The sequence below is a fragment of the Punica granatum genome, chromosome 8 (genome assembly GCF_007655135.1).
Source record: "Punica granatum isolate Tunisia-2019 chromosome 8, ASM765513v2, whole genome shotgun sequence".
In the NCBI taxonomy this organism is placed as follows: Eukaryota; Viridiplantae; Streptophyta; class Magnoliopsida; order Myrtales; family Lythraceae; genus Punica; species Punica granatum.
The window spans coordinates 16,884,290-16,900,758 of NC_045134.1; the positions used below are offsets into that span (position 1 = coordinate 16,884,290).

The 16,469-nt window shown below is 39.2% G+C and overlaps 2 protein-coding genes across 3 annotated transcripts; one reads left to right on the forward strand and one right to left on the reverse strand.

Annotated features, from left to right (window-relative positions):
• The first annotated feature begins 207 nt into the window (after positions 1-207).
• LOC116187087 (probably inactive leucine-rich repeat receptor-like protein kinase IMK2) lies at positions 208-1,988 on the forward strand. Its single transcript, XM_031515680.1, has one exon. The coding sequence runs from the start codon at positions 390-392 to the stop codon at positions 1,629-1,631; it is 1,242 nt and encodes a 413-aa protein (XP_031371540.1). The 5' UTR covers positions 208-389; the 3' UTR covers positions 1,632-1,988.
• Positions 1,989-11,496: 9,508 nt separating this feature from the next.
• On the reverse strand, positions 11,497-15,337 carry LOC116189165 (RCC1 domain-containing protein RUG3, mitochondrial). Of its 2 annotated transcripts, none has more exons than XM_031518713.1 (6): positions 14,924-15,337; positions 14,220-14,366; positions 13,112-13,306; positions 12,446-12,574; positions 12,204-12,359; positions 11,497-12,016 (listed from the first exon to the last, which is right to left on the reverse strand). In XM_031518713.1, the coding sequence occupies exons 1-6, from the start codon at positions 15,231-15,233 to the stop codon at positions 11,823-11,825; spliced, it is 1,131 nt and encodes a 376-aa protein (XP_031374573.1). In that variant the 5' UTR covers positions 15,234-15,337; the 3' UTR covers positions 11,497-11,822. The 2 variants fall into 2 exon arrangements, with proteins under 2 accessions (XP_031374573.1, XP_031374572.1); XM_031518712.1 differs by having other exon boundaries at positions 14,220-14,359; positions 14,695-15,337.
• Positions 15,338-16,469: the final 1,132 nt, after the last annotated feature.

Consider the following 16,469-nt stretch of genomic DNA (forward strand, 5'->3'; position numbering starts at 1 on the left):
ATAAATAAATAAAATTATTAAAGATAATATAGTGTAGTGATGTATTCTTTTATTTAATAATTAAGAGATTTTATGTTCGATATGAAGTGAGACCGTAAATGAAATGTAAAATGGGAAAGTGGGAGCCCACGACAAAAGTCGTACAAACCTCCAAACTACTACTCTTCCGTCCTCTGCTTCTGTTTCTCTTCATGATCACTACTGTACTTAAGCTCACAAGAAGAAGGGAAGAGACCAACAGATCTTTCTCTCTGCTGAGGCTCTGACTGTATCTTCGACTCCCACAACTCCTCAGTGCCCCCACACTCACTCCCACGCCCACTCTCTCTCTCTCTCTCTCTCTCTCTCTCTCTCTCCTCCTTCTTCTTCGTCGTCGTCCTCCTCCTCTTATGGCCCGACCAGCCCACCAACAGTCCCTCCTCTGCCTTCTCCTCCTCCTCTTCCTCACTCCGTTCCCGCCGTCGTATCAACAGAGCACCATCAGCCCCGCCGACATCGCAGCCCTCCGCGCCATCAAGGACAGCCTCACCGATCTCCCCGGCTCCCACTTCTTCTCCACCTGGGACTTCGCTTCCCCCGACCCCTGCTCCACCTTCCTCGGCCTCTCCTGCTCCTCCTCTGCCCCCGCCCGAGTCACCGCCCTCTCCCTCGGTTCCGCCCTCGCCGGCTCCCTCCCCGCCTCTATCTCCTCCCTCTCCGAGCTGACCCAGCTCGTCCTCTCCCCCGGCATTGTCACCGGCCCCATTCCCCCGGAGTTTAGCCGCCTCTCCGCCCTCCGCGTCATCTCCCTCCCCCACAACCGCCTCACCGGCCCCATCCCCGCCTCCCTCTCCGCCCTCCGGAACCTCCACACTCTCGACCTCAGCTACAACCAGATCTCCGGCTCCGTTCACCCGGGCCTCACCGCGCTCCCCCAGCTCAAGGTCCTCATCCTCTCCGCCAACCGCCTCTCCGGCGAGTTCCCCAGCGTCGCCACCACTCTACTCCACCTCGACGCCAGGCAGAACCGCCTCACCGGAGGCATCCCCCGGCTGCCGGCGTCGCTCCGGTACCTCTCCCTGTCGCAGAATTACCTGTGGGGCCCACTAGCTGAGCTGGGCTCCGGCTCGTTCCCCGAGCTGGCGTACCTCGACCTCAGCATGAACCGGCTCAGTGGGCCCATCCCCGCCTCGCTCTTCAGCCGCCCCACAGTCCTGTCATCAATGCTGCTCCAACGGAACAATCTGTCCGGGGTGGTCCCCACAGCGCCACGTGGCGAATCCTACGGCCCCGGATCAATCGTCGACCTGAGCCACAACTCCCTCACGGGGGAATTATCTCCCATACTAGCGGGCGTCGAGACACTCTACTTGAACAATAACCGTCTGATCGGCTCCGTACCTGACGAGTACGTTAGGAGCGTGTGCGACGGGACCACCAGAACGCTGTACCTTCAGCACAATTACCTGACGGAGTTCCCGTTAGAGCGGGGAATGTCGGTGCCGGACTCGGTCTCGCTGTGCCTGTCATACAACTGCATGATGCCGCCGGTGGGCCTTGCAGGGTGCCCGTCCAGCGCCGGCACCCAACTCTCCCGGCCGCCGGGGCAGTGCTCCTTGTTCATCGGCGGCGGCGGCGGGTCCCGTGGCTGATGTAATGGATCGATCGGACGGTCGGATACTTGAATTTTATTCGTTGGTAACACGACTAAGCCATAGAGCAAATACATTCGTATAGATAGATTCAGGGTCGGGTTAATTAGTTGTCATATGGGGCCAATTAGTGATTAGTTTATTTAATAATCTTATCATTAATATTACTTTTTAATTCATTTGTGTTTGTAATTTGTCTTTTGTTTTTTGTTTTTTTTTTGGCCGGTGTTCATAAATTGTTTATAGGGAGTGACCGTGACAGCGAATAAAGATTCTCAATTTCTCATAGCCAGCGTGCAAAGTTTGCCCCCATTTAATTAATTAATTAACCAAACTTCGTAGTTGTGGTTTGAGGGATCTACTGTCTGTGTCTGACTCAGATTCTTTATATATTCCTACTTTTTTGTTTGGATTTGGAATTTGAATGAAGAGTTTCCCTAGCTTTTCGTGTTCTTCATCAGATTTTTGAGCTGCCTCTTCATTAATAGATGATAATTTATTTATTGTTGTTTATGAAGGAGATAAAAACAAAAAATATATGAAATAAATGAAGGAAGCAAACAATCTCACAACAGAAAATGTATACTTAGAACCGAGCAAAAAAAAAAAAGAAAATGTATACTCATTAATCAGCCAAATCGACAGTGCCGAATCACTCGCGATGGTTTTTTATATAATTAATTATAATATCAATGGCAATTATGTTGTGTGAGGCATTTGCAGGCTGTTCGGCACATTGGGTTCGGAGGAATGATAATTTCTGGATTTTTATTTATGGTCAACTTCAAGATCCAACGTGATTACTATGAAATCTCATTTTATGTTTCCTTTATTTTCCATTGGTGCATACTCAAGCCAAGGACATCATATATTGGCACACCACAATGCCAAAACGAGACCTTAATTTCGCTAAAAAGAATTAAATTGTCTCCTTAGTAAATAGTTAGTCCGTTCCTGAGAAATTACTATAAACTAGTCAATCCATATGCTCTTTGCACGGAATTGTTATTTGCGACAAATTTTAGTATATTCTGTCATTAATTAAATTATAAATTTTTAATTAATTTATGATTATATAAAATTTACTTCTCAATATACTTTCAATTTAACATTGAACATAAAATATTTATTAAACACAATGGATTGACTAACTTTATTAAAATACTTAAATAGCTAAATTTATATATTTTCTACATAAATTAGTGTCATCTAATAAATAAGTTTATTTTAATTACAATTAAAGTAAATAATTAGATTTCTAGTTTCTAAAAAGTTTTAAAATTTTTATTATCAAAATTGTAAAGTGACTTTTATTTCTAGATCTCACATCTTCTAAACAATAATAAATCAATCATGCAATTTAAGTTTTTGTATTCAAATAATATTAATTTACTTAGAAGTTTAATTAAAACTATTTACTTTTTTCATAATGAGACTACTAGTTTCTCGATTGATTTAGTTCTTACATGAAAATTGAAAATGTATTTTTTTTTAAAAATCTCTTTATATTTCAAGCAAGTAAATAGTTGAAAATTTTATTTTGAGTTTTAACTTAATGTAAATTATGTCGCTTTAAAATACTAAGTTAAAATTCGATATATTTTTATATACATAGTATAATAAAGTATATAACTTTGAATTATTGCAAAATTCACGGTTTTTGAATAATTAGTTTTTTAATATAATATGAATGTTTATATTTATTTAGAGATTTAACTTAAGTTTATAATTATTTCACTCTAATATACTAATTTAAAGTAACTTAAGTTTATAATTAATAGACACGTAAAGTAACTTTATAAATTTATTGTATGTTCCTGTATAACCGAAGAAAAAAACCTCTATAGCCCAAAAAACAATTATTGTATGTTTATAATAACCCAAAAGCTATTGTATCGTTTTTGTCGTATGTTTTGACTGTTGATTACCTATATACTTAAATCAAGCCATGCATGCGTACTCGTGTAATTAATAATGTACCTCCTCATTAATTATTCGAAGACATATGCGTGAAAAGTGTGAAGAGGGAAGATAGAAAGAGGAATGAGTGCATTGCACTAGTTATTAGTGAGGGTCACGCAGTGAATAAAGACCCTAAAATCTGATGCCAACATTGGGAAAAAAACTATTAGACGGTTCATCTTGTGTATATGTAATTTTCAATTGCATCTTGTGTATATTACCATCGTGTATATGTAATTTTCAATCATCGAGATTGACATATTGTTCTGTAAAACCAACAAAAAGGTATATGTATTTTTTTTAACGTTATTTCAAGATTGAAAAAGAGAAAATATTGGATGAGTAATACACAGTCAAATGGCTGTGTAAAACTCCACCTCTGAATGACATGTGTCCAGTAAGAAAGAGAGAATTATGTAAAGAGACACTTGTTAGTCGAGAATAGAATTTTAAACAACCACTTGACTATGTATTATTTACCCAATATTTTTTCAGAATTCGCTTTTTCCTCACATCACTGTAATCCATGACAGGGTTGATATACTTTGAGTGTAGTACTGTCAATTTACCCCACTAAATTTTGAAAATTTTATTAGAGCATTCGTATTATGATTTTTTTTGAATTAATAGCATGAAAATTCAATTACTTTTATGAAATGCCCACATCTACCAATTTTTTATATTTTAACATGAAAAGTCACAACATTTGTTTTCGTTTCCAGATCTACCAGCCCGTTATGTGGTTGTTAACGACGCTTATGTATCATATGATAGTTTACACGGTTGGCAAGTTCAAATTTTTAACTTGAAAAATCACATGGTTTGTTTGTTTTCCGGCATCTGCCAAAATATCAATAACTTTAAAAAATCATACCGTTTACTTACATCTACCAAAATATGACTTCTTTCAAAAACCACATCTTCCAAATGTGGCATCTTTGAATGATTATAAGTTTGAGTTAGAGACTTATATGTCTGTATGTTGATTTAAATGTCAAAATAATTTTAACAGAAAGTGTTTGAACAATTATAAATTGGCTATTTGCTAATCAAAAGAATACCCAAATATGTTATCACATTAAGTAATATGACAACTTAGATATATTACACTACAAATGCAATCAACATGCTAAAATAACCATTCCAATTGTTATATAATATGGTACATACATAAACAGTCCATCTTCTTCTTCCAGTTAGCATAGATGTGTCTGGCACATTTCTGATGCTCAACTCGAGGCATGATGGCATTCATAGCATTTTCAAGTCCCGGCAAGATTGAAATTAACATGTAGAGTTAATCAGCGAACGATACATATGAGAGCAATTGTTCCTAAGAAAAGCAACCAATGAATGATTCATTACCTTATGTTGGTCACTTATGATTGTGATGCGGCAGAAGACCTGGCAAGTCGGTACCTGAAAAAAAATAGGTTATGACGACCCTATTTCGAAGGAAATGGCCTCCGAAGCAAAACTCACTGCCTCGCCGTGATTTTTCGATATTTAAGGCAAATTCCATCATTTAGGGTCTCAAACAGGCAATTTATGTTAATTAGGGTGTTTTTGCAATTTAAAAAAAGTTTAGTTCTTTTATGCAATTTAGGTTTTCTTAAACCCTATTTAAGTTTTCTGTAAGCCCTAGGGCAGAGTAGAGAGTCGTCTTTTGATTATCAATAAAATTCAGAGCTTTCGTGCTTTGTCTAATCTCGAATTCGAGTTTGATGCATATTTCCTGGTATTCGTAGAATCAACAGGTATAGAAGGTTGTAGTTCCGGTATTCGTGCGCGAATCAACGGGTCTGTGACGGTTACTCGCGTTGAAGCAGGTAATCATGCCAAAGACGCTCCGGTGGCTCCAAGGGGTTTCGAACTCGGGATCAGGTGGATACTGGAGCTCCTTCTTAACCACTAGGCCAAACCCCTTGGAGTTCTTCCGATATTACTTAATGTATTAACAAATATGAGTATTCTTTTGGTTTGCAAATAATAAATTTGTAATTGTTCTAACACTTTTTTTTCTGTTAAAAATTCTTTTAACGTTCAAACCAATATACATACATAGAAATCCCTAATTCAAATTTATAATCATACAAAGAAGCCACATTTTTGTTAAAGGTGATTTTTGAAAGAAGCTATATTTTGATAGATGGGAGAATATAAGCAAACTATCTGACTTTTTAATGTTATTGATATTTTGCTAGATGTAGGAAAATAAGCAAAATATGTGATTTTTCATGTTAAAAAGTTCAGGCATGCCATCCACGTAAGTAACTGTCTGCCACATAAACATAGTTAATAGTTATGTAAGCAATTCTAACCGTGCAATTAACGGATTGCTAGATCTGAAACGAAAGAAAACTTTGTAATTTTTCAGGTCGAAATATAAAAAATTGGTAGATCTTGAAATTTCAAGAAAGTAATTGAATTTTGATGCGATTAACCTTTTTATTTCATTTTAGTTAGTTGGAGCCGTAAAAACTTGAAAAATTTGAAATTTGAAATTTGTACTTCTTTTCACATATATAAGAGAGTGAAATTAGAAATTCGATTCAAAGCACATTTTACCCGCATTATCTCACAAATCTTTCTCCGAGTGGATAATTATGAGATATATTTTAATTTAATCATATTTAGATTTTAGTGACTAAATTTTATATATCTTCTTATTTATATTATAATATTATTATGAATTTATAAATTATTAGACAATATTTTCATATAAAATCAAAATAGATTGTAATTTAGTATTAAAAAATAGTTTGCCCCTAACAACTTTAGGATCCTACATCATCCCTGATCAACTCCGACTACATATATTTAAAGACTTTGGGCCTTCTTTAGGGAAAATGACATTGTTGGTCCTAATTGTTTGGCTTTTTTTGACTTTGAGTCCTAAAAGTTTTAAAAGGGGTAATCAAGTCTTATAAGTTTGAGAAAAGTGTCGGCATTGGTCCTAAATCTAACTAACCGTTACCGTCAGCCTACGTTGACCTAACACCGTCAAAGTGGCCATTACTGTGATGACGTGGCACGTTCCTATTGGTCCAACTCAACTATAAACTTTTTAAAATTGAATATTAATCCCTCATTTTTTGCATTTTCGAAAAATGCCCCTGGTCGGCACTGTTCATCGTCTTCTTTGGGAACCAGGTGGAGCACTGGTTGAACAGAAGGTTGCTGGAATGGAATCACCATGTCATTTACAAATAACTGTGATTTCCGTTTCAGTTCGTGGGTTACTGCGTGCGCCAAAATCAGTTGGCAGTCACCAGGTAAGGTTATCATCAAGATTTTAACTGGATATAGACAAGACAGTAGCAAACGTTATCTAGGTGATCCCTCAGATGCATAACAAAGGAAAGAGAATTTGATGGAGGATCAGAAAATCTATTTTCCTTCTTTTTCTGGGGATAATTCACAAAATCTATTTTCCTTATCAGTGCATCCTGAACTTGGATGTTATACGTCTTTGCATTCAAAGATCCCCCTACAAACGTGATTTATATAGCCAGATAGGAGGAAAGAGAAAATATCAGAAAATGATTTCAGATGTAACGGAAAATAGCGTCGATGAACGGTGGCAACTGGGAAGCTGGAGGGGTAAGATGAACGGTGCCGATGGAGTGGGGCTGCGTCACTGGCGTCAGCTTTTGGTAATGTTAGGTGGGGAATCGGCTGCTTTCGTCCATCTCGTTGACGGAAGGGAAAAGGGAACCGAACCGCACGGCATTTTGTTCGGAATAGACGGTCGGAAGTTATTGGCCTCCCACCCGTCGGTTGTCTACTTTAGCCGAAATCCATGAGATCTATAAATCCAACAATCAATGAAGTTTATAGTTACGTACCAGTTCTCAAAGAGGTAGAAGCTGTGATGGACCCAACAACCTTCTGTTCAACTAGTGCTCCACCTGGTTCCCGAAGAAGACGATGATCAGTGTCGACCTGGGGCATTTTTCGAAAATGAAAAAAAATGAGGGGTTAATATTTAATTTTAAAAAGTTTATAGTTGAGTCGGACCAATAGGAACATGCCACGTCATCACAGTAACGGCCACTTTGACTGCGTTAGGTCCACGTAGGCTGACAGTAACGGTCAGTTAGATTTAGGACCAATGCTGATACTTTTTCCAAACTTATAAGACTCGATTATCCCTTTTAAAATTTTTAGGACTCAAAGTAAAAAAATATTAAATAATTAGGACCAACAGTGTCATTTTTTCCTTTTTTTAATATGCGCATGCACACTCCCCCTCCATCCTTACGACTAATCAGCCACATGGTTTCTACGTTTCGGTCGTCACAAGTGAAAAGAACCATTCTCTTTTTTCTTTTCCCCACGCACAGGACCTTTTGCCATTATTATGAATTATTATATCCATCTTCATGCGAGCGTGTGTTGTGACTGCGTCCACTGCCCATTCCTCTCTGGCTTAGTCATCATGACAAAATGATGTTATATAAAGGACAGGGAATACATCTATGCCCATGGTTAGTCATTTTTAAGATATATTGATCGTTTGTTGTCCTGTGTACCGATAGATCAGTTTGTGCGATATAGATTTGATGAGTGTGGTCTCACAGCCTCATCATGACACCGGTTGTAGGAAGGAAGTCATGTGCTCAGCTTCCCAAAATCCTCGTCAGGCGGGACGGTTATAATGTGGGATTAAAACTCATATTACAAAGAGAAATGGACTTAACAAGCTTATAAGAGCATGAGCAGTTTCTTTTTTTGCGCACGTCAACATGTAATTACATGTTATAACCTATTGTTTATATAACAATAGGTTATAACATATTGTTAGCCTGCATGCATCCATTGAATCGAAACTCTAGGATGGGGCACTTGTTTCTCCGAGTTTGATTATTGTGAATTGAGAAAATTACTAATGAGAGAGATTTACCTCTTAGTGAATCTATTTAACTCGAATTGAATTAGTTAAAATCTAGCAAACTTCTAGATAATAGGATGCACATCGAAAAGACTAGATACTAGATAGATGTGTCATAATCCCTATGCACTTCGTGCAGTTCAATTATATAATAAATATTTTGTTTGTATGGAGCAGTGTTATCAGAACCGAACCGAACATCGAACCGGTCAAGGCATGGGTTCATGGATTTATGGGTTCAACCAGGAGTTCAATGGGTCGGACCGCACGTTTAATTATAAAATAAATATTTATTATTTTAAGAAAATAATATAAAATAAAAGTAAAAAGTAATAAACGCTGATCAGAGGAACTTCTAGACTCTGTTGATTGACTGCTCCCCCATTCCCTTCCCTTCGTGTCTCTTCTCTGCTCATCGAAAGCGGTGGGAAGCTAGTTGATAGCTCAACCTGTGTGTCTAGGGTTCTTGGTGATGGCAGCGTGGTGATTCGATGGCGACGAGGCTTTTGGATTTCCCATCGCTGGTTCTGTGGCGGGGGCGCGAGCTGGAGTGCGAGAAGGTGGGGAGGAAGGGCGGGAGGTTTGGCCGAATCAGGGGGAGTCGGGGTCGGATTTGGTGCTGTTGCTCGAGCATCGCATTCCAATAGTTCTCTCCCTTCCTCAGTCTGCTCTCACCTCCAAATTGCTTGTTGAAATGCCTCCTCCAATCATCTCGACCTTGACGCTAGCTGGTTGTCGAATCCCACACCAAGAAGAGCACCTATTCTCTCTTCCTCTGCTTAGCTCATGGTCTTCCATTCCTTTTACTAAATATTGTCCATTTCGTTGTGGCTATTCCGCCTCCAAACTGCTCGTTGAAATGCCTGCTCCAATCATCTTGCTCTCCACGGCCGCCTGGAGGTCGAATCTCATGCCAAACCGGTTGGATTCGGTTCCAATCTATCACATTGCTTTTGGAATGATGAACTGAGTCTGAGTGTGAGAAGAGCGAAGATGAAAAATAGAAGGAAGAAGACTAGGTTTTCACTTTTCGATTCAATTTTGCGATTTCCTACACATTTTCGATTCGGGTCGGGAAGATTCGGATATGGTTTCCTTGAAAATTTATGAACCCATGAAACCGGCCAGTTTGAATGGGTTCGATGGGTTTATTTAAAACCCGGCCGGTTTTTTGGGTTCATCGGTTTTTTTATGCATTTTCGATTTTCAAGAGAATCGGACCGGATATATGTCCGGTTTTCGGTCCGACCGGTCGAACCAACCGGTCCGGTCCGGTTCTGATAACACTGGTATGGAGACACCTCTAATTTCCTCACGAGATTCAACTGCGCCAACTAAACTCGATTTGAGTTGCAGAATCGAGTTAAGTCACAGAGCATTCAACATCGGGTTTTAATTTATATTGTAATTTTAACTAATTAATTTAATTTCTATTAAAATAACTTCAATAATTTATTTTAATCGTCAACTTGCAAATTATCGAAAACTAAATTCTACAATCATACAATAATTAATATTTATAATATTTTTTTATGGGTAATAGTTCCGCCCAAGTCAATGGCAGGAATAAATTTTCTTGAACATCATTCGAATCGATTAAAATATCTCTGTCTGCACAAGTTAATAATAGAACTGTCAAAATCAGGAGATACCTTTCCAACCCCGCAAGCAAACTTAAACTCAATTGTGTTGTGGACTATTTATGTACCTGAGTCTCGTCAGAGTAGGCTCCAAGAAACAATAGTCAGTCCGGAGCATATTCGGTCCCCGCTTGTGCCGTCCGGAGGGACCAAATAAAAATAGTCAACTGGATCCTAAAATCCTTATTTCAGTCTATTATGTTGTATTTTGTAATTTATTTCGGGATCGTACATGATTGGACTGGATATGTTGTATTTTGCACTCGATTGTGTTTATTTCGAGACGGTATAGGATTGGACCGAATAAATTTTCGCGTCAGCCAAGCCTGAATATAATCCAAAGAGGCGGTCCAATTCAATGATGAGGGAACATGCGGAGACGACATAAAATTCTTGGCCCTCAAGGAACGCTCGTTAAGTAAACACGTTAGAGGTTGGTTGACGACCCACGGGTCGGCATATACTGGCATATATGAAGGTTGCCTTGTAAAGTTAAATAAAATACTGAAGGTCAGTCCTCATAAATACGCCTATAGAAAACATTCAATTTGGTTCTGATAGATCAGTTTGTCAATAATTGTGTCCTTCAATAAATTTTGTTAACAATTTGATCTTTGAAAGATTAATTTTGCCAACAATTTAGTCCCTCTATCAATTTTGTCAACAATTTGGTTTTCGAAAGATTAGTTGGCCGATAATTTGGTCTTTGAAAGATTAATTTTGCCAACAATTTAGTCCCGACTATGTCATATCGGGTTTGGGGATTAAAAAATAATTTTTCAATTACCGTTATTTAAGGATGTGTCAAGTCATCTTCTAGGTCATATTATCGTAATGACTTCAATGGTCAGTTAATGTCGGGACTAAATTAGCTACTGAAACGGTATTTCAAGGACCAAATTGTGGACTAACTAATTTTTCAGGGACCAAATTGTTGGCCAACTAATCTTTCGAGGACTAAATTGTTGACAAAATTCATTGAGGGACCAAATTGTTGACAAACTGATCTTTTGAGGACCCAATTGAATGTTTTCTCATACACCTCCTTAATTCTATGAGATTTTCATCTGAAATATTTGCCTCTCCATCCCTACTTAAGCGGAGGTTCAAATTGGGCCCTCACGACCCTAATTTGAGTTCGCCTGTCGGTCTCGACCATCGGGCAGCTATTAGAGGTCTAGAGCAGAGAGCTGTTCGGGAGAGGTCTTGGTGTTGCGGTTTATCAATATAAGAAGCTCAACGCATCAACATGAATATAAACTCTGGACTGCAGTAGATGACAGGCGATTCTAATTTACAATCTGAGCCCTAATGTACTTTTAACCAAAATACCAACGGCTCTGTAAGAAAAGAATTCCAACTCAAAATGGAAAGAAAAATATGAACAAGTTTGCAATCTTATTGAATCAGTATTCTCCAATATCACACAAGTTTGAGACAAACTAATAGTTCTACATCACATCACAAAATTAGAAAGCACAGAATAGCCCCGACATAGCTCAACAATTAATTTCAGATCTCGAAGCCAGTCTCTTGTTGGACGTTCATCTACAAAACTCCTACATCTGATAGTAGAAGTCGTCCCTGTTCTGAAGCTAAACTCATGGTCAGACATCAGAAATAGCCAGAACTTCCATGAGCACTAAAAACTCCGGGGCACGGATTTGATAAATTCCTGCTCCACCAGCTTCCTCTTCAAAAAGCAGTCCTTGAAACCAGGCACAGAGTGTGAGAGGCCCCAATTGCAACTGATAACACATTGTGGGGCTCCAGTCCATCATCCTCGACTAGAAATTTGACTTCTTTAGGACATGGCTGTAACTCAGCTAGCCCAGGAACTCCTAATTGAGCATCTTTACCATTTCCCCACATGTACAACTTGCCTTTATCTGTTCAAGAGCCACAAGATTCATATACTTCCCATGCAATCAGCAAAAGATATATAAAGAGTATTCATTTACCACAGGGGAATAATATGCAGCTAGTGGAGCTACCGGAAAATGCCACTACCTGTGAGCATTTATCAATTCAGTCCTTCTAAGAAAATGTATCATCAGTAATTTTTGAATGCGTTACCAGTCACAGCTGCCGAAGATGATCCTCCACAAGCAATGGATATGACACGTTCATTGGCTAATGTCTCAATTACTTGGGGCTCTTTTTGGCTTTGGATGGAACAATGGCCTAGCTGACCATGTCCACCATGACCCCATGAAAGTACGTTGCCATCATCTGACATAAGCATATAAAAGACACCGAATTCATATCAAAGAAAACAAGCTTCCAAAATGATTCTGAATAATTCACCATAAAAATACCAGTTAATGCAAGAGAGTGATATCCTCCACTAGCAATCTGGCTTATCCGAACATTCTCCAGGCTAGGAATTGGTTTTGGTTGCCATCCACCAACCTTATTACCCCTTCCAAGCTCATAATTGGCATTAGCTGCAGGAAAATAAAGTATCTTGCATGAATTTATTACCAGTGTGTCTCAGCATAGAGCAGAGACTATTTTCCAACATCTCACATGATGCAGTTAGGAAGGGGGGAAAATGGAAATCAAACCATTCAGTTCGAGAAAACTGAGAGGTAAACAAGTCGGAACTGTACTAATGCTTACAGCATAAATATGATCCTCACTTTGTCAACAAAATAAAGATTTGGTATTATTATTTATTGATTACTATAGATGAAATTTTTGGATTCAGATTAGAATCATATGAAGACTAATCACTGTTACGTCTCCATACATTTCTGAAGACTATAACAATCAAAGAAAAACATGGAATGAAACATTAGATCCCAGAAAGAAAAAAATAATAATAATAAGCTAAATTAAAACCCACTTGCAAATAAATATTTTCTTCACTTTGTCAATCAAGCTACATTCAAAAACCAAGACTTGACTACTGATGAAGGTGAAATTAGAATCTGTATAAGATTAAAGAATGATATAAAGAACTTAAAAAGGGTAAAGCATACCTCCCCAGTTCCAAACTTGACCTTCCTCAGTTAGAGCCATAGTGAAAAATCCCCCACAGGAGACAGAAACTACAGCGACCGGAAGTGCCTTGACTTTGGAAGGTATACTAAGACCACCGGTCTGATCTGGGCCACGACCAGGGCCAAGCCCTAACCTACCATCTCCTTCTTCTCGACCCCAAGTATAAAGCTCACCTGCGCTCAAATCATTAAAACAGAATTTAGAGATAAAACTTACTATTAAGATGAAAAATAGAGATATTAGCTAAGAGATAATGCCATGTATTTTAAAACAACAAGCAGCACTGTACTACCTCAGAAAATTGTTCTTGGTACAGGCACCCAATAAGATACTATTTTTGGAAAGTTAGTTCCCAAATAAATAGCAGAAGATGTTCTCCAGATTATTTCCCGAAAATGGAAATAGTAATCTCAAATTGAACAAAAAACCAAAAGATGCTGTATATGTTGTTCATTATTCAATCAGTGTCACCCAACTTAGGGACCCTCTATCTGCTAGCGATATCCGCAGGAATGAAAAAAGTGAAGAGAGTCAGCTTTACAACCCTTCTCAAGGAATTCCTGCTACTCTCCTACATTTCTTTCGTTGATATTTTTCAACCATCCACTTGATTATCAGTTGAAATCTCTATTTATTACCATTTCTAAAATATAACTTATTGACAGTAGTAGTATATGAAGTCGGTCTAAATTTAACTTCCTAACCACAGCTGAGCTTATCTTCCACCAGCATACTCTCTTTTGCCTGTTTTTGCCAAAGATGATTGCATTAGGATATCTCTGTCTCCTAAAATGTGAGGTAAATATCAAAGGGACCATCCCCGAGAATAGGAAATTAACAACCAGCTCCCACGAATTGTCTGTTAGATGATGTCTGCAGTGTCGCTGCTTATATCTGTCCACTCACTACGCACACTAATGATATCGAGTTCCATTATAACAGCCCCCTGAAACTCCTCCTCCGTACCATCCTAGTAACCCTCACCTACCAGAACAAATCTTCCACAGTTCTCACCACGCAGCAATTAGTGGATGCCTAAGTTAAAAATCATGTCATTGCACTGAGAGAGAATAGCTACGGTGTAACCTGATTGAGTAACAGCAGCAGTATGAGTGCCGCTAGTGGCAATATGCCATATTGCACCATCCCAAGAACCCTCCACCAGTCTAGGAAGGAGCTCCCTGTGGTAAACAGAATGTCCGAGGGCTCCGAATCCACCATATCCCCTGCAAACTTCACATCGAAAAAATCACAGAAAAATCAAGTCAAGCAGACCCAATAAATTGCTATGAAATTAAGATAAAGACAACAAAAAGGTTCCCATTATGTCCGTTGTAGCTTGTCTCCAAATGCCCACCACCCTTTACCCCAAGTGCACAGAGCATCAAATATCATCCACAGTTTACACCAAAACTATCAATGTCATTTACGGAGAAGAACGGAATTCGAAACTTGAGCGGATTTTTCAGCCCATTGAAGCATTGGCCATAGAAATTCAGTCTGAAGAGCTGAAAATGAAAGAGAAGGTGTTTGATTCACATGAGAAATAATCCGCACGCACCAAGTGAACACCTGCCCAGCGGAAGTGAGGGCGACGGAATGGAGCCCGCCGAGAGCCATGCAGCTCACGCCATCCAAATTAGGGTTTAAACTCGGCTCAAACACCGGATTCTCATGCCCGAATCCGAGCCTCCCACCATCGCCTTTGCCCCAAATCCACAGATTCCCGCCAATAAGCAATGAAGAGTGGAACAAGCCGCAGGAAATGCCCACCTCGATAGCCAACTCACCGGAGGGGGGAGGCGAGTCCGAGCCCTTCTGGTTTTGCCGGAGCTTGCCCGGGATGGGGGAGAGAGTGAATGACCGAGGGAGGAGGAGGTTAGCGACGGGGGCAGGGTAGATACGGATCTCCTCGACGCCGCCACCGAGCTGGCCGGAGGAGCCTCGGCCCCATGAGTAGAGCTGGACGTTGACTGCGGCGGTCCCTTCGGGGGCCTCGTAGAGTAGCGGGACTTTGGCGGAAGAAGAAGAAGATAACGGTGGCGACGATGAGAATTGACGGCGGGTAAGGAACGAGAGACGACGCCGGAGGAATGACATGAAGAGGCGAACTGATGAGGTTCGATGTTTGTCAGAGCTCCGGCTATGGCTGCCGCCAGAACTGAGGGAGGTTTTAGCGGTGGCGGCGGCAGAGGTTTAAGAGAGCGGCCCCGAGGGCTAGTTTTGCAATGCAACCCTTAAACTTCAGATTTTAATCATTCTGACCACTAATCCTTATTTGAATTGTATTTGAAAGGGACGGTGTGGAAAATCATATGCAAATCATTTGAACGTTATACCCTTGGAATGAAAGTAATAAGCATATCGTTATGCTTAACTATATATAAAAAAAAAGAGCATATCGTTATGCTCAAAGCGAAGTTCGATCTCATTTACTAATCGTAGCTTAAACAGCAACAACGCATTCATTTAAGTGGTTTGATGACTTTAACAGTGCGTTTGGTTTCACAATTAAAGTAATTTTGAATTTGATTGTGAAAAAGGACAAATGAGATAGGATTATAAATTTGACTTGGAAAACGTGTATTTTTGTTGTGTATTGTGTTAAGTTAAAGTTAAAGTTAAAATTTTTGACTTGGAAAATGTATGTTTTTGTTGTGTAGTGTGTTGAGTAAAAATTAAAGTTAAAATTTTTGTGATTTTAACTGGGAAAACAAACAGGCCTTAAGCAATTGATCGGCACGGGCAGAGCATGGAGAGAAAAGAAAGATATTTAATAAAAATGTAAAGTGCAAAGGCAACATGTAACTGCTTCATAAGAAGATTGTTACTGCTCCCATCTAAGCTAACATGTACCGACTTGTCCAAGTCAAGAAGTAGCAACGTTATGGCGGTGGTGGAAATGCCCACTTTTGATATGTTTTATCTTTACATTACATGAAATGTGAAGATTGGTAAGAAAGTTTAACTATGGAAGAATGTGGGTGACAATATAACACATGATTTACTTTTTGTAGAGGATTATGAGTCCCACGACCGTAATTTCCGTTGTAATCTAACAATTTTACATGTTTTGAATGTAAAGCATTTACCGACTACGACTGTAAAGTTTTAACTTGTGCAAATGATTACAATGGTTAACTTTTACGACTTCTATAAACAAACGTCATAAAATATTATGTAAAGTTCGAGCTTTACAATGTAAAGTGAGAACTTTACGTAGAACCAAACGCCTCTACATACTGTTTGGTTCGCTGATTGTTAAATTACAGGAAATGTGTATATTATAAGGAAAATTTAACTATGAAATCATTTTAAATGAGTTAAAGGTCGAAA

Coding starts and splice junctions, on each gene's coding strand:
- LOC116187087 (XM_031515680.1), top strand. CDS start 390: ATGGCCCGACCAGCCCACCAACAGTCCCTCCTCTGCCTTCTCCTCCTC.
- LOC116189165 (XM_031518712.1), bottom strand. CDS start 15,233: ATGTCATTCCTCCGGCGTCGTCTCTCGTTCCTTACCCGCCGTCAATTC. Junction 14,360..14,694: donor GCTGGGCAGGTGTTCACTTG/GTGCGTGCGGAT, acceptor TGAAGTTTGCAG/GGGATATGGTGGATTCGGAG. Junction 13,307..14,219: donor TGCTGCTGTTACTCAATCAG/GTTACACCGTAG, acceptor ATTTGAGCGCAG/GTGAGCTTTATACTTGGGGT.